The sequence below is a fragment of the Lissotriton helveticus genome, chromosome 11 (genome assembly GCF_964261635.1).
Source record: "Lissotriton helveticus chromosome 11, aLisHel1.1, whole genome shotgun sequence".
Classification (NCBI taxonomy): domain Eukaryota; kingdom Metazoa; phylum Chordata; class Amphibia; order Caudata; family Salamandridae; genus Lissotriton; species Lissotriton helveticus.
In genome coordinates, this window is record NC_136072.1 from 414,881,162 (window position 1) to 414,908,424 (window position 27,263).

At 47.0% G+C, this 27,263-nt stretch overlaps 1 protein-coding gene across 3 annotated transcripts in view; it reads left to right on the plus strand.

Moving 5' to 3' along the window:
* The window catches only part of STAG1 (STAG1 cohesin complex component), a 1,346,357-nt gene that overhangs the window by 259,235 nt on the left and 1,059,859 nt on the right, over positions 1-27,263 (plus strand). For all 3 annotated transcript variants that reach the window (XM_078665875.1, XM_078665876.1, XM_078665877.1), the window contains exon 2: positions 22,282-22,411. In XM_078665875.1, the coding sequence (XP_078522001.1) occupies positions 22,383-22,411 (29 nt within the window). In that variant the 5' untranslated portion in view covers positions 22,282-22,382. The remainder of the gene's footprint in view (positions 1-22,281; positions 22,412-27,263) is intronic.

Below are 27,263 nucleotides of genomic sequence, written 5' to 3' on the forward strand. Positions count from 1 at the left end.
CACAAATATTACCTTAATTATAAACCGTGCCCTTCCCTGGTCCATAATGTGGTACTATAATCTGGCAGTCAAAGAATTTGTGCTTCAGGGGGTTTGACCTACTTGTCTCAAAGGCAACCAAACTAGAAAACATGTCCTTCACCCAAAACAACACGTCTTGGGCGTCGGGCTATAGAAATTTCACTCCCCTGCTAATTAACGTTCAAATGTGCAGTGTTCATACTCCGTGACAGAAAAGGAAGAAAATGAAGCATTTTAAAACATTTATGTGGTGAACAATATTTGTTATGCAAATAAATCAAACGCCACTGATGGAATTTTTTGGGGAATGTATTTATTAGCATATTCTTAATTGCAGTACAACAATACTACGAGTATCCAGGACACATGATTTCTTTCCGTGGTACATCAGCAATATATGTCCGTATTAGCATTCTACAGGCAAACAACAAATGGATGTGCTTAGGGGGTAATAGGAGCCCCTACCCAACACCCCACCCTGAGGGTTCAGTGTAGCACCCCCCATGCCTGATGGAAATATTTTTTACTGAAGAAGGGGGAAAGCTGCTCCTAGGTTGATGTAGGGGATATACTAATTGCAAGAATTTTCATTTGATCTGAGGTATGTGCTTGGGTGCCACAATATTAAAATCTGATACTCTCTCCCACTAACCATTGCATGACATCGATCCGGATCTTGAAGACTGAATTGTGGCATCTGTAGAGGAGAGGTGTGGTAGTGGAGCCATAAGTGTGAGGATTGGAAAGCGGGTATAGAGCAAGACTAAGAAATCCAGGAAGTTAATAATGGGTGTAGTGAAAGGATGCGACAGTTTGAGTGGTAACAACTTGTTCAATAATTTCTACATGATGTGGTTTGTATTGAAGCTGGGGAATGATACCCTGTACATGCAGGACAGTTTGGTGTGTTCCATGAGCCTGAGGGAGATAGTACTGTGTTTAGTGCATGAGGGTCATGGTTATGTAGTTGCATTTGTATAGTATTTACTACCTCTGACAAGGCCTTGAAGCACTTAACGTCTAATATTATGCTGCTCTAGATTGCAAGGTGTTTTTAGGTCAGGAGGACTTTTTGCTGTCGCTCTGCTCTTTTTCGAAGCACACACTCGTGCTTGAGGCGGCATCCACCTTGCGGGAGCGAGCAGTGGCGCGCATGCTAATTGGCTGTTGCTCGCTCCCGCAAGGCGGATGCGGCCACAAGCACGAGTGTGCTTGAAAACAGCTGCGCGCAGTTGAATTAATTGTAAACAGATGGGCTTTACTCCCTCGTCATCCTCCCTCGTCATGGCTCATTAAAAAAACAGCTTCCCCCCCCCCCCCCCCCCCCTTAACCAGGCGGGTATGCTCATCATTACGGTGCTGCCCCCGACACCTCCGAGTGTCACTCTGCTTCTAATCAGGGTTTGTTTGTCTGCGGAGACGCTGAAAGCATCACTCCTCCTGTCGCTCTCCTCCTGCAGGGCCCGGGCAGCAAAGCGCCTGGACTAGTGTTGTGCCCCCGCCGCCCTTTCTGCCGGTGCAGCATGAAACCCTATCCCCCTGGCAGAGCCTGCGCTGCACGCCCTATGCGAGTCTGTGCAAAGCCATTCACGGCAGAGCGGCGGTTTCTGGGACCAGGGCGCCGTGCCAGAGGGCACCTGGCTCTGCATCGCCTCTGCCTCCTCCCGTTCACGACACAAAGAGCACCGCTCGCACATCTGAGCCGGTAAAATACACAACCTCGCAAACACAGGGGATGCATGCACCCTCACAGCACTCACTGGCAGGATACAGGAAAGGGTGTTCATCAACACACACCCCCTTTCTCAGCCTTATGATTCCCCTCCACGGCCGGAGTCCCTCAAGACTCCACCAACAGACCTCTCTACGTGGCCTCTTCACCTACTTTATCTTCACCTCCCTTATCTTAAACTACTTTTGCCAATAGCATGGGAGTCATACTTGGAATCCATCGGATCTTGGGTCCTGTGCCATATGCGGTTCACCATTAAACGCCTAAGCGAACTACGTCATAAAGGGAGATGCCAGCATGCTGCAAAACTACCACATTTCGCATACTTTGCTAAAAATCTTGGCACAAAACCAAACCTTTCAAACCAAGAAAGGAATCGTGGGTCTTAATGGACGTTAATATCTCCCTGTGGCACAAGTTAATTCAAGTCACTAAAAGGTTCTTTTAATGTAACTCAATCCGTATGTCGAATTTTCTTGCTCCTAAGTTTCCCTCACATGGTACGAAACGTTAATGCCTTAGTACTTTGCTGTGCAGACTGTGCCAACTGTAAATACCATGGTGTCCCTCTCCATCTAACTTGCAAACTAAACAGAAATCTGCATGCAGCTGCGAGGCGACTCCAAATTCTACTTATCCTGCCTTTCACCACTCCTTCAGTCATTCCACTTCAGGGCTGTGAGCAGGCGCATTACTGGTAAAGCAGAGTGCATCTCCCACATTCAGCCATTCAGGACTCCTTCATAGTTCAGCTGGCTAAGGTATGGAACTTGATCCCTCATAAAATAAGACTTCTAGAAAACTATCTTGAATTGTGTGTAGCATTAAATAACTGGCACCTCAAACTCACATATTTGTATTGTAGAGAATACTCCTTGAACAAGCATTGGCATAGCCAATAGGTCTGGCCTTTGGGACCTTATAAGCGTTTAGCCATGCAACAGTTGAAGTTGTTGCACCAAGGATATTGTGCTGCTTAACTAAATACTTATAAGGTCCCAATGGCGAGACCTATTGGCTATGCCAATGCTTGTTTTTAAAGTGGTTATTGTTGGTTGAGATTAGCCTTGTGCTATTAAGGAAACCATTCAATGCAATTACTCTATTTCTATAAAGGTAGATTACATTGATAGGAGTTAGGAGTGTTCTTTGGTGGGGGCATATACAAATGTATTCAGTAGTTGGTATTGATGAGCTGCAACAAGAGAATCACCTTCCGGCTCCTCACCCACGCGCACAAAGCCCTACACGACCAAGGCCCGAGCTACCTCAACAACCGGATCAACTTCTACACTCCCAAGCGCCTCCTCAGATCAACCAACCACGCCCTCGCCGCCGTCCCCCGCATCCGAAGAGCGACAACAGGAGGAAGATCCTTCTCCTACCTGGCCGCCAAGACCTGGAACTCACTTCCGACCGAGCTGCGCCTGACCCAAGACCACCTCTCCTTCAGGAAGAAGCTCAAGACCTGGCTGTTCGAGCAGTAGCGGCACCCCCCCCCTCCCAGCGCCTTGAGACCCTACGGGTGAGTAGTGCGCTCTACAAATGACCTGATTGATTGATTGATTAGATTAGGTATTGTTTGGTAGCAAGGTTATTACTTTTGTTTGAAATCTGTTTTTTTTTCTAAAACAAAAGATAAAAGCGATAAAGGGCCATGCACACACAGCGTTAAGCCTACAACCCAGTCTGGGCCGGCCGCGTTCTTTTGTGATTATTGCATATCTGAGAGAAGAAACTGAGAGAGGTCGAATCTAACACAGCATGTCGCCTACAACCCTCTTAGGGCCGGCCGCGTGATCTAATATATGCAGTAATAGCAACTTGTTGTAAAGTTTCTTAAGGCCTGTCTAGAGACAACAGCATTAAGGAAAGTGCAGCTCAGGTCCCTGTGTACACAGCAATAGGCCCACAGCCCGTGCAGGGCCGGTCGCGTCAACGAATGTTTCTCAGGGGGCGTTCAAGCAGCAGGGAACCACCAATGAAAAGACATGGCTCCTACTACTCGTTGCGAACCAACTGCATACATTATTAGATGTATCAACATCTACAGGAGGTGTGGCATTGCAGGCCCCAGTAAAAGACCAGCATTGAAAATGCAATAGGTCTCACAATAGAAGAGTTTTACATTTTTCGTTTTGCAAATGGATGAGTGGCGTTGCGTGGATGAGTGGCGTTGCGTGGATGAGTGGCGTTGCGTGGATGAGTGGCGTTGCGTGGATGAGTGGCGTTGCGTGGATGAGTGGCGTTGCGTGGATGAGTGGCGTTGCGTGGATGAGTGGCGTTGCGTGGATGAGTGGCGTTGCGTGGATGAGTGGCGTTGCGTGGATGAGTGGCGTTGCGTGGGTGAGTGGCGTTGCGTGGGTGAGTGGCGTTGCGTGGGTGAGTGGCGTTGCGTGGGTGAGTGGCGTTGCGTGGGTGAGTGGCGTTGCGTGGGTGAGTGGCGTTGCGTGGGTGAGTGGCGTTGCGTGGGTGAGTGGCGTTGCGTGGGTGAGTGGCGTTACGTGGGTAAAGCCCACATCTCATACACACACAAAAAAACGGGAGCAGTCATACACCACACAAAGGCACATACATTACACAAATGCACACAGGCGTACTCGCAAAAAAGACATACATACGCTGAAGGGCACACAAAACAACAGAGTTCGTAGCCAAGCACAGAATACAAACACACATACTTATCTATAAACACAGTCATTCCTATATAAAAATAAAAAAATTTCGCACCATGCAAAAGCGTTCGAGAAGCTTTTGTATACATGCACAAACGCACAGCTCAAAGTAACAGTTATACTTTACACATAGTAGCACTACTACGGAGCTATATACCAAGTACAAAGGCGCACACAATCTACACAAACACACAGGCATGCACAAAGGCACAAGCACAACATTCGCTCAGCACATACATTCCATAGAACGTGATACACACATCATTGTACACATTTATTGCACAAGCAAACACGCACGAGCGTTTACATACACAAAGACTCGTGCACAAGCAACGTGCAGTGGGGTACAGAAAAAACATGCTCCTCTATGCAAGCACACATATAGAATACAAAGAAATACACATTTTACAGACGTAGACAGTCATACACAGGCTCGCATACATTGTACATTTAGAAGCAATCTACACAGACACACACATTGCAGGTAAGCCCTCACACACCGATGCTCCTTTGTCTCTACTTTTAATGGCCACTTCTACATTCGCCGGCAACACTGACGCACACAAATCTCATGTGCACTCACCCGTGTTTCTGGCTCTTTAACACGCAGTTATAACCCAGCAACAAACAAGCAAACATACGCAATGGAAACGCCGTGCTTGGTACTGCATACTCCCTAAGTGACAAAAGTGCATGTGCCTGGTAAAGAGATGTGCCTCGGTATAATATAGAAACATAAACGAGAAGAGGCTGCAGAGGAAAAGCAAGAACATGAATGACTTAATAAGAGCAGGGAAGACGCTATACACACAAGATGAAATTATAGGGGCAATGTGCACTACATTTCACTAAAGAATGCCAGCGACAAACTGCACAGGGCCACAGTGTGTTGGAAGGAAGGTGGGGGCAGTGGAACAAAGAAACATAGCAAATAGAGTGAACCGAGGAATTGATGCCGAAAAGTGCGAATGAAACGCTGCAGTGAGCCATGGGAAAAGAAGGAAACTGCATGGGTACGGAAGGACGCAAGCTGAACAGCAGGGCTGTAAAGGGAGGAGAGAGGAGAGAAGAAGGGAGGGGAGGCAAAGTGGTGGGAAAAGGAGAGAGGGCATGAAGGGATTGAAGGCAAGGGAAAGGAAGGGGAGATGGACGAGATTTAGAAGAGCCACAGATGGACTGCAGAAAAAAGAAGGGAGGAAATGGTAGAGGAGAAGACTCAAACACTGGAAAGAATAGCGGGAAGAAAAAAAAACGAGACCTATTGGCAACGCCAGTGCTTGTTAATTAGAGAGGCCAGCGCCGCCTTCTGTGTGCTGTCCATCTGCTTCGCATCAGTCTGTTAGCTCAGCTGGAAGGGGTGACCCGCAAGCGTTTGTAATCCCCAAAGTTTTCAAAGGCTAATTATGCCGAGGTCACACGTATGCATCCCACGGCAGGCGAGAGGAGAGTTTTACCTTTCTAGATGTGACCGTGCAAGTATTGGGTTCACTGTGTGGACTTGCGATTGTCTTCCGGTTGTTTTGCGGCTCGCCATCCAATGCCTCTAGCTTTAATTGTCTCAGGAGTCCCAGCCTTTCTGGCCTCCTTTTGTAGGATGTATTCCGGTGACTCCAAACATCAGAAGATGGTGAATACCCCGAGCGTTTTGAAAAAGGCGAGGGCGCTAAGAGCTAACAACACAAAATAAATTGTGTCAAAAAATCGCATAAAGCATAGTGCCAAGTACGAGTGATCAGACGTTATTGGGTATTGAGCGTGATTAGCAACTGTGACCAGTTGTTAATTAATGTGCTGTTCTCAATTGTTATATACGAGTCACGCAAGGGGAGAGGGAGGGGGTGGGCAACTCGAGCGAGGCTGTGCAATCCTGCAGCGTCCTTTTCATGACCTCAAGCAACGGGATGACGGAAGGTGGGAAACGTGAGGTTGAGCGAAATCATCAAAAAATAAACAAGAGGCTGGGAAACAAAGAACGTGTAGCTGGAAGGGGCGGGATGGATTACAGAGAAGGACGACGGGTGGGAGAAATGTTCGAAAAAAGAATGGAAACCGGTGGAGAGGAGGTTTAAAAGACCAGAGGAGCGGGGATTTCAGGGGTGAAGGAGATTGAGAGCAGAGGCATGCACTTTCTAAAAGTGTGTGCTGAAGAGTAAAACAAGAGCACTTACAGGGGGCGGAGCAGGGAGAGCGGCCTTTGAAGTGCACTTTACACGGCCGGCCGGCAGTGAAACAAAGCACGGCCGGCCGGCCGTGAAAGCCTTTGATGAAGCAGCAGGGGGAACAGACGGCGAGAGGGTGTGAAAGCAGCAGGGGCAGGCAGGCGGCTGGGGGCATGTGCACGCGCTTTTAAGCGCATGCGCATTAAGCTTGAATTTCACGGGCACTGCAAGGAATCGCCACGATTCCTTGCAAGTTGGTTAAAGACTGTTTAAGCCCCAATAGTCTCGCAAGCTCGATGCGCATGCGCATCGACAGGCGAGACCTAAAGAACAGTAACATTATGAACATGGGCGATGAGCCCCCATAAAGTGGATAGTGAGATACAGACAGAAATAAAACAGGGATAGCTGGGAGAGGGAGAGATGTGGGTCCGAGACCGCTATCTGGGGGGGGCGAGTTAGCAGGTCATGGGTGACTCACGGCGATGGCTAGTCAGAGGCGCTGTGGGGTCCGCAGGAAGTGCGCCGGGCGCTGGGTGGCTATTAGTAGCCTGGACATGAAATAAGTTTATTGGTAGTAGGCGGGAGCAGGGTATCCTCAAAAAGACGCAGCGCTCTGAGCTTAACAGGTAAGTATCGCGCAGGTTCTATTTTACAAAGGTGGTGAACCAGGGGACGCCATACAGCATTAAAACGAGTTTCTCTCAATTGCAATCGCGCAGTAAAAAGCTCCATAGTTAAAAGTGCCACAGTCGCACAAACCAAGCAGCAATCGGGGCGCCTCTGGCCTTTGCCAGTAAAGCGCTATGAGTTGTTAAGCCGCCCCAAGCATATGCAAAGCTTTAGTCCAGTCGCTGTTAAGTGCTTTCAATGCGGCTGGTTTGGTACCCAGGAGGATCGTGCCTGTGGAATCGGGCAAGGGGAACCCCAACACTTCCTTGATGTGACTAAGGACTTCCTTCCACAGCAGGGACAGATGTGAATTAAGTCGCCAGATGCATTCGAACATCTCCAACACAAGGGGGACGCGGCAGGGAACATACAATGTAGCCGGATGGGCGTATAATACCATTGCATCATAATTTTGTACGCATTTTCCCTGTGTGAGATGCTGCGATAGACCCTAGGAATGTCACGCTAGAGACAATTCCACTGTCCCGGTGTGATGTCCGTGCCCAACGCCTGGTGCCATTGGCGGGTGTAGCCTCAGTGTAGGCGGGTGTTGAAGGATTTGATATGTCCGTGATATGAGGCCCTTCGAGTCATCGAATGATCGGACCAGCCGCTCGAAGGGGGTATGGGGTCGGGTAGCCGCCAGCCACATAGTAGGCGACAATACCCAGTGGTGCAACTGCGCATATTGTAAACTCACGGGAGGCGGAATTCGTCCCTGCACTGGGCGAACATCTTTAGGAGTCCCCCCCCTCAAACATGTCCCCAATGACTCTGCACCCACCCTGTGACCATTTGGCAAAGGCTTGTGTGTGATAGGCTGGCGGGAAGAGCGGGTTATCTACGATATGGGTATGAGGTGAAGGGAATGTTGTCAGGCCCTTATGTATTGCTATTTTGTCCCATATGTCCATGACCGTTTTAGTAGCCACTGCCATGTAGGCACTGCGGAAGCGCGCCGTCCGGTGGAGCCATGTAAGGTCCCAGATAGTGCGTCCCGTTACCATCCGGTCCATATGGAACCACACCTTTTCGCTTTCCGTAATAGTCCATTCTGAGACAATACGAAGGTGGGAAGCCCAGTAATAGTCCAGAAGATTGGGACACGCCAGACCCCCTCTATCCCTGGGCAACATCAGGATCTTGTGGGAGAACTGTGGTAGACGGCCACCCCAGATAAACTTGGCATCTCCTTCTGGAGGTCCAGTATCTGCTGTTGTGGTATGGGGTTGTGAAGACACTGAAACAAGTACAAGATCTTCGGGAGGAGAGACATTTTGACGGCATTAAGCCTGCCAAGCCAGGAGAGAGTCAAGGGCTTCCACCTCCTCATGTCCTCCCAGACCGCCGTCTTGCAATCACGCCAGTTGACCTGAGACCACGCGTCCAGAGAAGGGGTCAGCTTCAGGCCCAAGTAGCGAACATGGTCTGAGGTCCACCGGTATAGAGCCAGCGCTTCCAAGGCTGGGAGCTCCTCTTGTGGGATCGTGAGGTTTAATGCCCAGGACTTGGTATGATTGATTTTAAGGCCGGACGCCCTTTCAAAGGTCTGCAGAAGGGTGTGGAGTGCCGGAAGTGAGGTTTGCGGGTGCGACAAAGTAAGAATAAGATCATCCACAAATAATGCCACTTTGTTCTGGCGTCCTCCTAGATTTAGGCCTTGGATATCCTCGTGCTGCCTAATAATTGCCGCCAGGTGCTCCACCACCAGGGCAAACAGCAAAGGCGATAAAGGGCAGCCCTGCAGAGTGCCCCTGTGTATAGAGAAGGGGCCCGAGAGCTGCCCGTTGACACTGACTCTCGCCTGCTGGGAGAGGTAAGGTGCCATAATCCTCGACCATTTTGTGTCCCAGACCAACCTTATGTAGGATCGAGCGGAGAAAACCCCATTCCACCCGGTCAAAGGCCTTTTCCGCGTCCATCGAGAGAAGGCAAGCCGGTATCTGCCAGTGGTGCGCTTTCCCTACCAAATGGGCAATTCGTCGCACATTATCCGCCCCCTGCCTATTGCTTATGAAGCCAACCTGATCGGGCTCTAGAAGTCCCGGCATGTAGGGTTCCAGGCGTTTGGCCTACATTTTAGTATAAAGTTTGAGATCTGTGTTTAATAATGCTATGCGGCGATAAGAGGCACATAGGGTAGGGCCCTTTCCCGGCTTGGAGATGAGAGCTATTTCCGCCATACCCAAGGAAGGCGACGGCCACTCCGTGTCCGAGAAGGAATTATAGAAACGCAGCAAGTAGGGTTGAAGCTGTGATAAGAACATACGGTAGAAGGCTACCGGCAGGCCATCCGGGCCTGGTGTCTTACCAATGGGGAGGTCTTTCAGCGCTGCAGTCAATTCCTCCGGTAAAAGAGGGCCCTCCAGCTGGGCAGCGTGATGTGGATGGATAGGGGTCCACGGACAGTGGTCCAGACCTCATCGATATGAGCTTGGGAGGGCGTATTGTAAAGAGCAGTGTAATACTCCCTAAAGGCATCGCACTTCGCTCGTTCCGCTGTGACCTGCCCTCCATCAGAGACCTGAATGTTGGCGATGTGTGCCTTCGCTGCCCGAACCCGCAGGCACCATGCTAACAACCGTCCCCCTCCGAGATGTCCGACATAGCCGCTGTTAGCACATCCCCTATAAGGTCGTGCGAGATAAATAGGTGATCAATGCGCGAGTACGAGCTGTGTACATGTGAGTAGTACGAATAATCACGTGCCTCCGGGGAATGATAACGCCAAGAATCTATAAGGCCGAGCTCCGTTATTTGTTTCCGAAGCGTGGTTGACATGGCACCTGATCCATTCGAGGAGGTTTCACTACGGTCCAACGCAGGGTCCCACACTAAGTTAAAATCCCCTCCTACTGTTAGAGAGGAGTCTCCCTGTGGCACCTGTCCCTTGAGTAGCGTCCGGAGATAGGAGTCCTACATCTGATTTAGCGCATACACATTACACAGCGTGACCGAACGTCTGCCAACCACCACCCCCGCCCTGATGAAGCGCCCATCTGTGCTACGGAAGACTTTTAGGGGCCCCTGCCTGATGCCCCCTCTGCAGAGGATAGCCACTCTGCCGTTTTAGTGTCTGCAGCCGCCCAGACCTGAAGGGGGTATTTAGGATGCGCCATGTGCTGGGTATCGTTCTTGAGCAGATGGGTTTCCTGCAGGAAAACAATGTCTGGGCAGTGCAGTAGGATGCAACGCCATACTTGCCGACGCTTATTGGGGGAATTAATGCCCTTAAGGGAAAGGATCTTTAAAGTGTCTGTAGGGGCCATTAACACCGAAGGTCACTGGATAAGGCACTAAACCTCCCGCAGAGCCAAAGCCAGGCCTGGACAAAGGATAGGGAAGTGGAACCCCCCTTCTGCGCCTGCGCCCACTGCAGCCTTGCAAACATCCACCCACCACACTCCAGGAGCAAGGAAACGGTAAGGAAAGAGGGTAGAAAAACAGCAAGAAAAAAGAGAATAAGAAGAACTGTCAACATCGGCCAACCGGGCCACATCTGTCCATTCCCATCCTTGGTCATCCTACACCCTAGGGTTCGGAGTAACCCAGAGATGTCACTCTCTCAGGAACCGTGAGAGGGAGGTCGTTTGCTGGTCACAGGTCCCTCTCGATGGGGGGGCTCTGGCATCAGCCACCCTGCAGAGCACAGGGGGAGGGACAGTAACCAGAACTCATCAGCATACAGCAAGGGCAAGCCAGAGGGAGATCGCAGAGAACAGCATGGGGACAAAGGCTGTTCAGCCAGAGTCTGGTGAATCAAGCTCTCCTGTGCAGTTTCACAGGGGAAATCCGCACAGTCACGTGCGGTAAGGCCCCTGCGGTGTCTCAAGACCTCCTGGGCGCCATGCAGCGTGTCGGAGTAGGCACCGGGAGGCCCTCTAGTCCAAATTCGAATGGCCACCCCACGCTAGTCTGTGCAGCTCTTTCCCGAACTGAGTCCCCTGCTGCCCCGTAACACCTGCGCCACCCTCTTTCCGCCAGAGGACCAAGCCTCGTAACTGCTTCCCACGCCGTTACCTGCTGGTCACTAGGCCCCTCAAGAAGAAGCGCGGGGCGCAGGGGATCTGGGTAGGGTGCAAGTATCCAAGATGTCTCTGTGCGCCGATGTCCGTGCCGCTGAGCTGCCCAGTGCAGTGCTCGCAAGATGGCGGGCCTCCGCTCCGCCTTTGCCATAATCCGCCGTGGCCCCCGCCCTCCGCTGCGCAGTACCTGGAGTGTAGCACCCGGCTGTGCTGCAATTGTGGGATGCGGCGCCTGGGCCCTCACCGCAGGGGACAAGTAGGCAGAAATCACCAGGTAAGGGCAGTGAGGCCCCAGCTCCCAAGGCCGTTCCTCCCACCGCAGATCTCCTCTGCGCTCCGCTCACCAGCCCGCTTCAGCCACCTCCGGTCCGTTGGGGAGCACCCGCCTCAGAGTCTCGCCCCAAGTCTCCACCTGTCGGGGTCCTGAGGGCTCTCCAGGCTGCAGGGGCGGGACTCTCCACCCAGGTCCACGCAAGATGGCGGCCTGTGCCTTTAGGACGCCCTTCCCCCGCAGCTCACTGCGCCACCAGCCGTTGTCATGTACTGGCAGGGCTGCCCCAGGTTCACTACGGCGCCCCGCCCGGCGTCTCCCCATGTGGGTTCCTCAGCAGCAACTCTCTCGGCGCCCCTGTGGAGGCCCCGGCGGGCCGCTCAGCCGCCCCTGGCCGTGCAATCCGCTCCTGCCTCGCCACCTCGGCCCGCCCTCCCCTCCTCCCGCTGCTCAGACGCGGGTTTCTCTGTCTCGAGCCGCCGAGGCTCCGCTGGCATTCGGGTCACCCCGGCCCCCTTCCAGGCCAACAAGGGAGGTAGTGGATCTAGCCCCCGGCGATTCCGGGGGGCCGCAGGGCTCCGGGACGAGTCCGCCAGGGGATGCACAAAATGCCGGGTCTCCCATCCGGGCCTCCAGCGTCCGCGAGCCGTTGCCTGTGGCTCGCCTCCTCACGATGCGCTGCTCCTCCAGGATATGCCCCCCGGTCACAGCAACCGAAATCCGCCCCTATGGCTGCAAAAGGATCTCCCCAGCTCCGCTGTGATCACTAACGTAGGTGGCAGTCTGCCGGAGCTCTCCGGAGTCGCGTCTTACGCCATTGCTGGTCAGACCACGGCCCCCAGGTTATTACTTTTAAAGGAGAGGTATGATCTTTGAAATGAGGCGCGGGCAGCTTGTAGGAATGCAGTCATAGGGATTAGGCGCACATGCATGTGACTTTTGGTAGGCTGTTCTAAGAGAGAGCAGGCATGCAGAGAATAGAAAAAGGAGCGCATCATTCGAAAAAAAGAAAAGACCAAACCATTCGAATAACTTCTTTGAACTTAAAACATCATTCATGGTCTTCAGGAATAGTTAGTCTTTTTTTGGATAGCATGCACATCTGTAGAAAGTAGTGTGAAGTCAAAGCGGAAAAACAGAAATAATTTTTGTTTTACTTCGTGTGGCAGGAAATTGATATCGGATAGAAAGAAACATCAGGATTTGTGTACCGTGTGATAAAACATGGTCGAAAAATCTTCAGTCATGCTTTACAAATCTCCTTAGAAAGCATTGAAAAAATGGTACATATTTGTGGGCAAAAGGCTATATGGACAGTTTGGTATAGTTATGGAAGCTCATTTTCCCCCATAAATGGCCAAAAGTGAGCACGGTAAAAATAAAAAAAAGTATCATCATTGATGCAGTGAGAGTTTAAGCAGTGTTTTCGTGAGGCTATCCGGAATGTATTGTGGCGGACACTGGACTCCAGGATGTACCCGAACAAATTAAGGCATTTTGTGAACGTATGACATTCAACAATAAAGCATGGCATTATATGACCCAGTGATGCTTTGCAATTGTACAACAACCCCACTACCCAAAACTAGATAATCAGCTTTTTGCATGTTAATGTTACCATGTTCGCTATGCTGGATGAGGAGAAGTGGTAACATAGAGTGTGTGATTTAGGAACAGAGGAAGAACATTTTGGGGTGCAAGAGATTCAGAGGAGCTATAAAGAGAAGATCAGGTTCCACTTGTACAGAATTCAGGAAACATTATTGGGTGGGAGTTAACCTGTCCTCTCTAGTTGAGAGTTCAAGTTTTCATCTTTAAATTAGGTTTTTAAGACATATAGTCTGTATTTTGTTGGTGGGTGGCGAGGTGTGGAATGCCTGGTATAACCCTTTGAAGATTCCAAATGTCACATTGCCTCAAGGGGCAGAGAAAGGTGTTACTAGTATAGAGAGTGGAAGGATATCAGGAAGAGAGGACGAGACGGACATGCCATCCAAAGACATTTATTGAATACAGACGGTATCGATATGTATCATGTTTTAAGTATGTGCTAGTTTTTATTTATATTTTTATTTTGTTTGTACTGGAAAGGGGACGGTCTTGCATCCATTGTAAAATATAGAATTTGGGGTCGGAAGTTGGAACTTGGTTGATGAAGAGTGAAGGTTTTGGCAATTGATGCACAACAAAGCAGCCAGTGTACTTGTTTGAATTCTGAATAAGGCCAAGATATATTACAAACCATAACTAACGTTTGTTACATCAAAAGTGAGTTTTGAGCAATGCATTTTATGTATTAGCTATGATTTGCATGACAGCTGTTTTTAACTATGGTTTGTGAAACACCAGGATCTTTTCGGAGTGACTGATCTGGGTTTAATCCATCACCGTTCTTTAGCCCTATCTGCCACCCCAGTTCAGACATGGCCATATGCAAATCAGCCTGACCCTGTGCCTCATGGGAACAGTCCAGCCCGAATTGCCAAGCCATGCCTTCCCTGGACCGTAAACAAGCTACCGAGGACCGGTTTCTGGCAATTCAGCCGACTTCAGCCCGGCTTGCTTGAATCCAGTGGCAAAGTGAGCAAGGGACTCGCGTCTGAGCATACCCTGCCAACATATGGCGAACAAAGAAAAACCAAAGGAAATGATGGACGGAGCGTTGACAATACAAGCACTCACCCCAGTCAACTGATCTGGGTTTAATCCATCACCGTTCTTTAGCCCACTCCGCCACCCCAGTTCCCATGAGGCACAGGGTCAGACTGATTTGCATATGGCCATGTCTGAACTGGGGTGGCAGAGAAGGCTAAAGAACGGTGATGGATTAAACCCAGATCAGTTGACTGGGGTGAGTGCTTGTATTGTCAACGCTCCGTCTATCATTTCCTTTGTTTTTTTTAAGTTGGCAGGGTATGCTCAGACGTGAGTCCCTTGCTCACTTTGCCACTGGATTCAAGCAAGCCGGGCTGAAGACGGCTGAATTGCCAGAAACCGGTCCTCAGTAGCTTGTTTCCAGTCCAGGGAAGGCATGGTTTGGCAGTTCGGGCTGGACTGTTCCCATGAGGCACAGGGTCAGACTGATTTGCATATAGCCATGTCTGAACTGGGGTGGCAGAGTGGGCTAAAGAACGGTGATGGATTAAACCCAGATCAGTTGACTGGGGGTGAGTGCTTGTATTGTCAACGCTCCGTCCATCATTTCCTTTGGTTTTTCTTTCCAAGGTCCACAGACTGCCAGTGGATCATGGAGAAAGAACACTTCCTCACTTTGTCCCCCCTCCCATTTTTAAAAATGTGAATGCAAAGGATCTTCTACAAATTGAGTGAAATGAATTGAGAAGATAAGCAGTTGATTAACGCTCTGAATCCGGGTGAACTTTTGCAGCTGAAATATTTCAAAATCTACTGCACTGATGCACACAAAGTCACAAAACGGCGATATTCTGAGCAAATTGCTAGTGACATGTCAATTTTGGTGTAATTCTATTCAGTAATGTTTTCTCTAGGAGTGATACAAATTCCCATATCTAGTTAAGTGGGAAACCACTTTTTTGATGCTTCTTCCCTTTTTAACTTGCCCATCCACCTTGCACTGCCTTTTATAGATCTGCCTGAAACTTGACAGGCCAAGACATTTTAATTTACGCTCATTGTCTGCCAGATTTCATGTCGGTTGGTTAAATTGTCTAATTTTATTAGCAAACTAAAACTCTCCTTTTAAACGTGTGCACATACACACACATGTACGTCTACACGCATGAACGTGGCCACTGTGTAGTTTAGTTCCAGCCGCACTCGCTGCATGATGTTCCAGGAACTATTAACCCTAAGGACGGATCTGCACCAAATTTTGCATCCTCTTGTCTGTCGGCACCATACTGGCATATTAATTGTTATGCAGATCCATGCAATGTTATTAAAAAAAAAAAGTTTAAGGGGGATAGGTGATACAAATGTGTTGTCCCATTTAACTCCCATAAGACATTTTGCTAAAGCCGCTGAACGGATTTTACCGCAAACTTGACTTCAAAGCAAAACGTTCATGAAAAAGTGTGATTAGCCTGGTTTGCGTGTCAGTATTTTTTGCAGACAGAAGCGTTTGAAACAAAGTTGCCAAGCATACTTTAAGGGGTTAGTGATTTTGTAAGGTTTGCGAATCTGATCTGTGAATATCAGCAGGAGGGGGCACTTGAAATTAACTGGGGGAAAAAATAGTTAAGAACGGAGTTATTATGGTTTTGGCACAAACGTGCAGAATCACTGAAATTCACCAGTTCTGGTATGGAACGCATGCCATACCTTGCGTTGCCCGGCGTATACAAAGTACAAAATGACCATTTCATTGGTTAACCTAAAAAATGGGCTTACTACCACGAGTAAAACATCGCTGCTTGTGCCACCTGCATTGCTCAAAATATGTTCAAAATATGCACACAACCAGCTCATAACACCAATTTGCCAACAGTATAAAAACAAAGAAAAGGGCAGTCAAGAGAAAACCATGGTGGGTAGCGTGAGTTTTGATGTGTTTGTTGTGTGCTGGTTGAACTAGAACTTTAGCTCCGTTTTTAAATGTTGTTTTCCGGGATAAACTACCCCCTGCATACATTAGAGGTCTTTGAGTTATGTCACCATATTGAATAACGAGACCCAAAGTAGAGTTACTTCATAAGGTCAAGGAACTCTGAGATGACTTTCCATATCATTTTAGCTAATGCAACGAGGAGGGTGTTTTATACCTTTATGATGCATGGTTTCTAGGCAAATCACTTAATCCTGCCGCACAAACTGCTTGATTCCTTGGTGTATTGCTCTTAAAGTGAGGTAGGTAGTATGCTTTCACACATCAAGAAATAAAGTAGAATCTGAAGTGCAAAATTAAACACACCAAAAAAGCAGTTATTTGCAAAAATATATTAAAATCAGTTTAAACAAAATGCTATACTTTATTGTGTAAAAACGTGCTGTGATACGGTCTTTAGTGTAATAACCCATAGTCTGGCAAAAATAAACCAGTTTGTTTAAATATTTATTCTTTCTGCCGATCACTGTTAATTTTTAGGCAAACTGATCTGAACAAAGTGAAACCAGTTTTCCTTTTCATTGTTTAAACTCTAGTTGGACGAATGCTTTTTGACCTGCCTTTTACCTTGGTGGCTGGCTGATATCGGGCATTACGATAACACAATTCTACTGCATTAACTTAATACGTTTGAGCAACTACACCATTTAATTATTACAGGTGACTTAGAGTTTTACGGTGGTTAGGGGTATAGAGTGGTACAGTTAAAAGAAAACCCCTCAAAGAAAATATGTAAATTTAAAATGGAGCTAATTAATTATATATAAATAAATATATATATATATATATATATATATATATATATATATATATATATTCCAAAGTCCACCATACAAGATGTACACTGCACTCCAATGTAGTGAAATAGGGGCATTTAATTCAGCCAAAGTGCAATGTAAAGCATTGAGAACTACCCTGAGTTTTCTGCTTTTTTTGCATAATTTATGCAGCCTCCTAAGCATGAAAAGGCATTATTCTAACTTATACTGGGAGCTCCCTTGTGTCTGGACAAAGCTAAACCTCGCTGATAGCGAAACATGTGTCAGGTGTTACTTTTATTCATTCCTGGTTGGCTTGGGTGGTGTTTTACTAATCCAAAGCTGTAATACTGTGCCTTGAGTAGCACAAGGTTTTTGCCATTTTACAGCTCTGCGTGGAGGGCACTTTGCTAATCCTATGCTTAAAAACTTTGCTTGAAACAGGGTGTCCTTTACAGGAGCTGCTCTCCACCTAAACTTGAGGACTACCCAAAGTTCTCTGCTGCTTTTTAGTGTGTATATATGTATGTGTGTAGGGATTTAATTTCCCTTAAATATACGTAACTTACGTGTACAAGGCATGTCCGTGGTAAATGTTGCGTGCTAAAAGCATGTGTTATATTGTCATACATGCGCAGAGTGTAACATGCCATTTATTTCCACTGTTGAGGGTGAGTAGGACCCAGAATAGTCATGGTCCCCTCCCCAAACGGTAGTACACGCATATTATACTCTTCTCATCTGCATCTATAGTCACTGCCATAGTATTTTTTCATGTCTATATGTTTTAACAAAACCTGGTTGAAAGTGGCTACATTTGTGCAGCATGGTAAAATCACGGTGAAGACATTTGACTATTTGGAGTTATTTTTAATTGTTGCTTACAATCTGTGTCAAGTTTGCTGTATAATGCTAATAAACGTTAATGTATCCTTTGCACTAACAGACGTGAATTCATTAGTACAGATGCTCGAAAAACATGTTGTGCCTCGTTTATTTTAATTACCTTGTGTGTGTAGAGTATAACCGCATACTAAAATCTATCCACAAGTATAGTGTGTATGTGCGTGATGTAGACAGTAGGCTAAATGTGAAAATATTTTACATATTTAGATGCAATATTGTCCAAAGCTTCAAGTTGTATATTTCAAAGCAAAAGGTCCATGTAGGGTGTTTAAGAAAATATGATTATGGTTTGCTGCCAATCGTATTCTTTAATCTGTTAGCATCGATATGTTTGTTTATAATGTCCTAGTTCGTTTATTATTGCATGAGACGCAGCTGAGTTGTATCATGTTAGATGACTGAGCTGTAAATGTGAGCAGAAATTAGTCAATTTGCCCAAAATAGTTTGTTTTAAAGAAATTTACACTGTATCCTATACTGTAATTTGGTTGTACTGTATATTCTTGTACTGTATATTCTTGTCTGTATTTGTGTCAATGGATTTTGTTTAGTATGTGTTTGAATTTGTTGCTATTAGCAGACCAAAATTAGAGCATGCAAATACTGTTGTGGGGAATGCTGCCTCTAGCGGGCAAACGCAGAAAACCGGATAAACGAAACTGCTTTTTTTTCCTCAAATCTATCTAGAAGTTTGCAAAGTTTGAATTGGTAGAATAGGCAGCTACCTTCAATAGAATACGCAAATAGCATCCCTCGGGCTGAATTTCAACAGCATCTTGAGGCTTAAATTAATTTGAATCTAACTTGAAGCCTCACTTTTCTAGGTTGTTACTGTTTAAAGAAGATTAATTGCGTATGTCCTCATAATATTTATTTTAAATGCTCAAAATGTAGCCCGGTAGCTTTTTTTCTGCTGTACCCAAAATAAGCAGTCATTCCATTGTAGCTGATGGCACGTGATTAGTTAAATCTGCGTGGATTCATTTATACCTGCAGTCGTTTTATTGGATAAAAAAGCAATTTTTAGGTTTCGCCTTGAGACATCTATTGTTTTTTAAAAAAAATTAAAAGGGACTTGCATCCCGCCTCCTCTATTCCCTGGCTTCTCATTGGTTCTTGTGCGTGCCACTTAACTTTCCTCCATTTCTATTGGCTGAAGCATATTTCCTGCATTTACAAATGCTTATTCCTCACCTGCTTCTCTTATTCCCGCCGCGGAAATACTGTTAACATCCACTTTGGAACTATATTTTCATAAAGCTTTGCCTTTTACTCTTGCAGCATATTTATATTATAATTTATCACCTGACGGGATTAAGTGATTTGCAAAAAATCACAGGCTGTTGCGCAGCCAAGACTTGAACCAGGATCCCCAGCGCTCGAGTCAGCAGCTCTGACTGCTCCGCCACATCCTCTCCACTCCCATATTAACTGTCAGGGAGCTCTTCCCTTCTCCTGGACGTTAATTGATGAAAACAGCTCTTCATTCCTTACATAGGCGAAACCGATGCATTACCAATGCTTGTTATTTTAAGTGCTACATTTGTTTTTAAATCTATCTGAACATTCCCGTTGTTTTTAGCAAATGTCTGCTTGTTTAACCTACTTGATGTTTTAAGTAAACATACTATTTGCAAATTTGTTAGTACTTCTGAAATTCAACTGGAATCGAGTGAAACAGACTTAATTAATACCCAATCTATGAATTTTTGACTCAGTGAAGGCTAGTGTATCCTTCCTTGTAGAAAGTGGAATTTCTTATTATATGCCATCTAATGCAAAAAACGTTCAACTCCTCTGAATGTTGCCTACATTAGCTGCTAGCGGTCCTAATAAAGTGCCTGGGTCAAAGCTAGCCTACACTTGCTCAAATCTGTGTGGGCAGGGATGTCCTAATTTAGATTTAAGGTGAAAAGTTTGTTTTTAGGTCTCGCCTACCGTATTGCGCAAGCAATCGCTATGCGAGAGATATAGAGAGGTGCTCCAGGAAAGCTTACCAAGAGGGCTTTTGAATGCGGATTATGGACAGTGCATGAGCTCCGCGCGCTCGCCATTTGCTCCCCCCGCCCTCCCATCCGACTTGAAAGGAATCCGCTCGCACACCACCATTTGTCTGTGCCTCGCATCACTTCAAAGGCTCCCACTCCTTCAGACTTCAAAGGAATGCGCTCCCCGCCCCCGCAATGCCGAGAGCTTGTTATCTTCACGCCATTCGCGCCAGGCAGCAGTCCCACTTACATTCCCAGCTCATTTGTATCTTTACTTCAACACATCCCTTGCGTTCCTTAAATTGATGGGTGCTAAAATGTCACCCCTGTTTAAATAAAAAAACAAAGCTTAGGTTTCACTGTATATTTCCAGTTAAAAACAAATTAGCTCATGCTCATCCGACCGTTCAAGTACGGTTTAAATCGGTATCCCAATTGTAGCCATGCATCCCCTATCTACACCGTATTTTTCAAACTGTCCTATTATGTAGCTCAAACAAATTGCATTTACACCCTATATTTCAGGCACCCAAACATGCTTATTCCAAATCCTACTTCACATTACCCAGTCACCTCTTACCGTGTATGCGTCCCTCGCAGCATGTGCAGCCCTTGGGCCGATCCCTGAAGTAAGAGGACGATTGCCGGGAATCCGGCATTTTTAACCTTTCACTTATGGTCACGCGACTCCCGTGTCAATCCGTAAATCCACAATGTTCATGTTTTGCAAAGATATATTTACATAAACCCGATCTCCAGTTCACATAAGTCGATGCTGCGTCACTCAATATTTATGTGCCTGTATTATCCAGGCAAACTCCACCTTAATAATTTTAAATCTGACCTCTGCGAAGCACCAAAAATTACCATATCGAAAGAAACTCGTACATATGTGTAATTCCTAAATATGAAAATTATTACAATCATTCAAAATTCATCCTTTTTTTAAATTGCTGGAATGTGCTAGAGAAGTCTACCTCTTCACATATTTATAGTATTAAGACGTATAAAAAGTGATGCCATCTTGGATCATAGTAAAATACTTCGACCAAGCACAGGTCATAATAGCACACACATCTCCAGTGTATATTATCTCAAGTAGTTGTACGCGGTTATTTCCAAACCATTTTCCCATACTCACCAATAGAAGCCAAAGTAGGACATTTATGTGTAGTGTAATATATCCATTTGAAAATCAATCAGTTGAACCTTGACCCCCATTATGATTTGTATTCTGAATTCGTGTATCCTTTATCTGATACTCAAGTTGTGGTTTCATCATATGAATAAGACCAAGCGAGCTTAAAGTGTAATTCACATTACTACCACATATCTGGTTATTCTTCAAGCTGTAGCTACAAGTTATTCATTGCAGATTCATAAACCAATCTAGTAATGTTACTAAAACAAAAAGCAATACAAAATGCAGTCTTCAATGCAAGTTCTATTCTACCTTCATTACGTTCAGATTCCACAATATACTCCAACTCCACCCTCCAACTCCACCCTCCAACTCCACCCTCCAACTCCACCCTCCAACTCCACCCTCCAACTCCACCCTCCAACTCCACCCTCCTACTCCACCCTCCTACTCCACCCTCCTACTCCACCCTCCTACTCCACCCTCCTACTCCACCCTCCTACTCCACCCTCCTACTCCACCCTCCTACTCCACCCTCCTACTCCAACTCAACCCACCAACTCCACCCTCCATCACTCGGGGACACCACCACATCACTCGGGGTTGCCACCACATTAGCACTGTCCTTGCTTGCTACCAACAAGCATTGCCATAGCCAATAGGACTCACATTAGGAAAGTGTAAGCTATTGGCTTTGTGAATAACAATGCTATTAATTTATATATTTTCAAAGCCAACACATATTTAAAAAAGTGTCATTTACAATACCAATAGCTCACACTTTCCTAATGCGAGACCTATTGCATTGCAAATGCTTGTTACTATTTTGCTAACCTATTAGGGGGATGCAAAGAGTACTTAAAAATTGGGGAAGGTAAAGCTAGTCCATTTACCAATGCTGAGTTGTGACCAGGCAGTCAGCTATGCCAGGTCTCGCTGCGAGTCCATGCTAATCCTCAATGTTCTAATCACACACATCCTAGAAATCCGAGCTTGTACGTGAATTTACTTTGAAAGTTGTTCCCCAGTAGTCTCTATTTTGTGTGCAACTGAAAAAGACACAATGGAGGAAGTAGTCACATTAGAAATGTGTCCTTTCTGCCCCCACCTGCACCAACTGTCCCAGTTTCAAATCTGTGATATGAAAAATGAGTTAATTTTATTGAATCGAATATTTGAAAAGAAAACAAATATATATATTTATATATACATACAAAAATGCACAATGTGCATGTTAAATTTAATACATTGTAGCAAAGAATACTGGGTGTTGATTGTGTATGTTTATAATATTAATTTGTAATCCTATTGTTTCCGAAGTGTAACATAACTTTTCTCTTCCATGTAGATTTATTTGTGAGGCCTTGTTCATGAAGAAAAGATCAAAGCTATAATTGTAATTAAAAGCCAGTGCAAGCCTGCAGTTACAGTTGGGAGACTGCCACGAAAATGATCACCTCGGAGCTAACTGTATTGCAGTAAGTCACTGGTTTTGACGTTATATTCTAAGATCAGTTCCGATTGTGTAGTGCACAAAATATTTTATTGCCTATGATTCAGTGTGGAGCAAGTAGCCCTCCATCTGAAATGCAGTAGACGATATGTCTTGAAGTGTTATGTTTCACTATTATGTGTTTATTGTAGTTTGTAGCTAGTCAGTTTTTATGCATAATTTTAAGCCTTGGGAAATGGTTGGAGAACAGCTAAGGGGCTGTGAATCTGATAGACTTCGAGCGGCAGATACCTTACCTTAGAATATCCTGAGGCATCAGACTGGATCTGGAGGATTTTTGAGCAATAGCCCGGTACGCGGTAGGTGACATAATTCGGTTCCATGTCGGTGTTGTCTGCGCCGGAAGTGCCGTGCGTGCTACCTATGTGGACGCCACCACAGCTTGCTGACATCCGCTCTTTCCATTCCATGCCAGATAGCACTGATCCAGTAGGAACTAGTCAGTCACTTTTTGAATGGCTTTTTTTCGACATTTTGTTGAAATTTTTCTCCTGGTGGGAGAAACCAAGAAATCAGTTTATTCCAAACCACGTGGGGCATGTCACAGGCAAAATTCTGTTACAGACCCCCACTTGGTGTGTTTGTGGTGCTTGGAGCGGGGCCAATCACCCCAAGACCTGTGAAGACTACAACGCCATGCGTCCTAAGGTACTGAGGGAACACTCCCTCAGCGCCATGCGTCCCAAGGCGCTGAGGGAGCACTCCCTCAAGCTCCCCGTCACCCAACCTCTCAACTCCGCGACACTCGAGGTCCTGTTTGTTCAGAAGGTCCCAGGACCATTTGCAGAGAACTTTCTGATGGTAGTCATCACATTCCACGTAATCTGTCAAGTCGCACAAGAAGTAGAAGAGGTCTTTGACTTTTCTACGTCTGTCGAAGTCTTCTGACAAGATGCAAAAGTGTCTGCACTCCAGGTCCTGTGAGTCTGTGAAACCTGCACTCTGGTCGAGCTGGATTGACCCAAGCCCAGCTGAAGGCGTTTTGGGGTCATGCGCCTCATATTTGGGCAGTCAGGCTCCTCTGGAGTGCATTTAGGCGCCACTGGCATGGGAGGGGCCTCTGCTGGACCCATGCCAGCGGATTCGCCCTCTGCGCCAGTTGGGCTCCATGGATTCGCTTGCTGGATGTGGGGTGGAAACACCAGCGAGACAGAGACCTCCTTGGCGCCTACTCCACTGTAAGCCGCACCCCCCAATTGTTGTTCCTGGTTTAGACGCTGAGCCGCATGAGCGTCATCTCATGCAGTCTCTGGTGCTTACCAGTGCTATGTTTCTTGCAGCTGACCCAGTGTCTTATTTGACGGTCCTGGAGAGGGAGACGAATGGCAGGGGAAACAGCGTATACAACTCTGTCATTACATCATAAGACTATTACAACGTGGTCGTTACAACGACCCCGTTGTTAGTACTCGATGCATTAACATCGTAAGTCATTACAACGTCTTGCTGTAGGGGGTGCTGAGGCATTGGAAATTAATTCCAATCCCTCCCCTACTTTTGTGCAAACTGGAGTAGGAGTAGTGAATAATACTATTCCGAAGTCCAGCGCGGCCCCTTCTGCAAGTTGTTCGAATGAGTTGTGATGGAAATGCATCGTATACTAACAACGCGGTCGTTGTAACGACCACGTTGTAAAAGCACGCGATGTAATACATTGCGTTGTAATGTACTGTATTCGAATGGGAGTGGTCTATTGACCCTTATGGTTACCAGCTCCTAGAAGGAGAACAGGACAACTTGTATGAGGAACTGGCGGAGGCCAGTGGGTTAGCTATCTCACCCATCACTGGCCTGGTCTCTCCTCCTACCGTGGCTTTGGAGGAGGGAGTCTATTTTGTAAGGGTGGTGGGTAGGGCGGCTGAGGTCTTTATCCTTCATTTGCCCACAGTGAGAGTCCAGACTAAAGTCTTGACAGGTGCTTCAGCCGGGAGTCTCCCCTCTGAACCTTTACTCCCCTTCAATGGATCCCTTACAGACATCCTATTCTGAACCTAGTTTGAGTCCTGCACAGGTGCTCCTGTGCATAGAACAATTGCCCACCCCCATCACCCAGCTCCGGGGGTCCCCAGTTTTCTTATCCAGTCTAGCACGGAGGTCAGTGAACACTGCGTGTCTATTGGGTCATTATTCCCATACAATATGGGAGACTGTTGCGCAACAGCTGTCTATGGACTCCGAGGAACCCCATGCCTTACTTCCCCAGGCTATTGCTGATAGGCAAAAGACAGCAGATTTCACCATATGGCTAACTAACGGCTCGTTTGTGGCCTTGCGACACCATTCCTGTCTGAGAATTGTTTTTTTCAGGGAATGTGCAGGCTTCCCTCATGGACATGCCCTTCGATGGCTCTCTTCTTTATGTATCGAAGGCACATGTGCTGGAGTGCTTTAAGGATAGCTGAGCTCTATGGTCTGGTCCTTAGGCTGGACTTTTGTCCCTCGTCCATCCGCCTTCTGCCTCTTTAGTCGCCATGGAATGGGTCTCCAGCCGCGGCCATACCCTCCTAGCCACCATGGCCTTAAGACTTCCCATCCTTTTTGTGGCTGAGGGCGCGAGTTCTATAGACAACGTGGGACAAGCAGGTAGTGGTTGTCAATCCACCCCTCCCTTGGCAGCCGCTGCCTCAAACCCTCTTTAGTTTGCCATCCAACCATTATGGGCACAAAGTGTAAGGCAGGATACTCCATCACCTGCCCCACTGGCAGGCAGTGACATCAGACTGCTGGGGCCGCCAGATTGTACAAAGGGTCTACTTCTCTCCTTTGTGACTGCGATGCCACTCATGGTCAGCTGACTGAGGACCATCTCTCCTTGCTCCATCTAGAAGTGCAGTCTCTCTTAGCCAAGGGATCTATAGAGAGGGTGCCTGCATCAGAAGTAGGTTGTGTTATTCCATCTACTTTCTGGTGACAAAGAAGGATGGACGACTTCATCCCATTAAATCTGTGCCTCCTCAACCTAGTCTTGAAAAAGAAGCTAAAAATGATCATGTTCGCCCAAGTTCTGTCTGCCCTAGACCCGGGAGACTGGATGGTAGCATTGGACCCTGTCCTGCCTTCCCACAGGCACTACCTGCAGTTCACAGTGGTCCAAGAGCACTTTGCTTGCTGTGCTCCCTTTCGCCTAACAAATGCCACTCTGGTTTTCACGAAAGTGATGGCGGTGGTTGCAGCTCATCTGCAGGGGTCGGGGGTTCTAGTCTTCCTCTACCTAGACTATTGTCTGTTGAAGGTGGTAGTCTCCCACCTTCAAACTATGGCAAACCTGCCCCCGCTGGGGTTCACTATCAACTTGCCAAAGTCACACCTGACTCCCTCACAGACACTCCCTTCATATGAGCGCTTCTGGACGAAGTGCAGTTTCAGGCTTAGCCTCCAAAGCGGTGAGCCCAGGAGATTCAGGCTATGATTCTGATGTTTCAGCCTCTGTGCCAGATTTCATTGAGACTGACGCTGTTGGGTCTCATGGCCTCCTGCATCCTGCTGGTAACACATGCAAGTTGGTGTATGTGAGCTCTGTAGTGGGACCTAAAATCCCAGTGGGCATAGCATCAGGAGGATTTCTCTAAGATGATCCAGATCTCAGAGGGAATAGCAAAAGATCTGCAGTGGTGACTAACCGCGAATATGTCCGTGGCAGACCCGTCTCCCTTCCCCAACCGACTATAGTGACAGACATGTCACTGCTGGGATGGCAATGTGGGAGAGGTTGTAGCTCTGGCCGATTAATGTGGCATTCATTGAAAACCTTCCTTCCTTCGATCAAGGAAAGCCTGATGCAGGTGTTCACGGTCAACACCACTGCCATGTAGTATTGCAACTAACAGGATTGGTTGGAGTCGGGCCCTTTGTCAAGAGGCTCTGTATCTCTGTACATGGCTGGCAAGTCAGGACATTTCTCTTGTGGTTCAACACCTGACGGGCTCTGAACGCCAGAGCGGATAAACTCAGACTAAGATGCCTAGCGGATCACGAATGGTGACTGCATTCAGAGGTGGTGCAGCGTCTCTTTCATTATTGGGTAGAACCTTAGTTAGATCTGTTCACCACTGCTGAGAACTAGCAATGCCAACGGTTTTGCGCACTGTAGTTTCCAAGGCGGTTCTCGCTTGGAGACGCTTTTTCGCAAGAGTAGAGCTCTGGCCTCCTATGCCTTTCCGCCAATATTACTCCTGCCCAGAGTTCTCAAGAAGATCAGGAGTGACCTGCCCCACCCAAGTCATTCTTTTGGCTTTGGATTGGTCACCGAGATCCTGGTGCCCTGTGTTGCTTAGCATGACATGGGGTCCTCCATTCAGGCTGCCCCTACGAGAGAATCTTCTGTCACAGCAACAGGATAGGTTTCTGCACCCAAACCTGTGCACACTCCACCTTCATATGTGGAGATTGAACAGCGACAATTGACCGGAGTATGCACAAAATCTTCCGGATCCGGTCTGACCCCGGGGGAGATTGTAAATTAAGCAATCTGCAGCTAGAGTCTCTACCAGATAAAAAATTACTAAAGTTAAGTAAATTGTTCCTCAATGTTATTGTAGGATTTGAGCTTCTGAAAAAAATTGTGATTCCCACATATCTGCTGTGGCTCTTTAAGTGATTCTAAACCGGATACTCCTTCTGAATCTTTTCTTCTAATGTCAAGAGTCCTATAGGGGTTTTAACCAAAATATTACTTCACTTCTACAAAACACTATGGTATCCCTCATTTGGCACTCCGTGTGTGTCCTAATGTTAGAGCAAGTATTGATTATAGACCAAAATATTGGCTAACCTCTTTTGTTGCATTCAGGCCTAAATATATAAACCTGAAGTTGCAC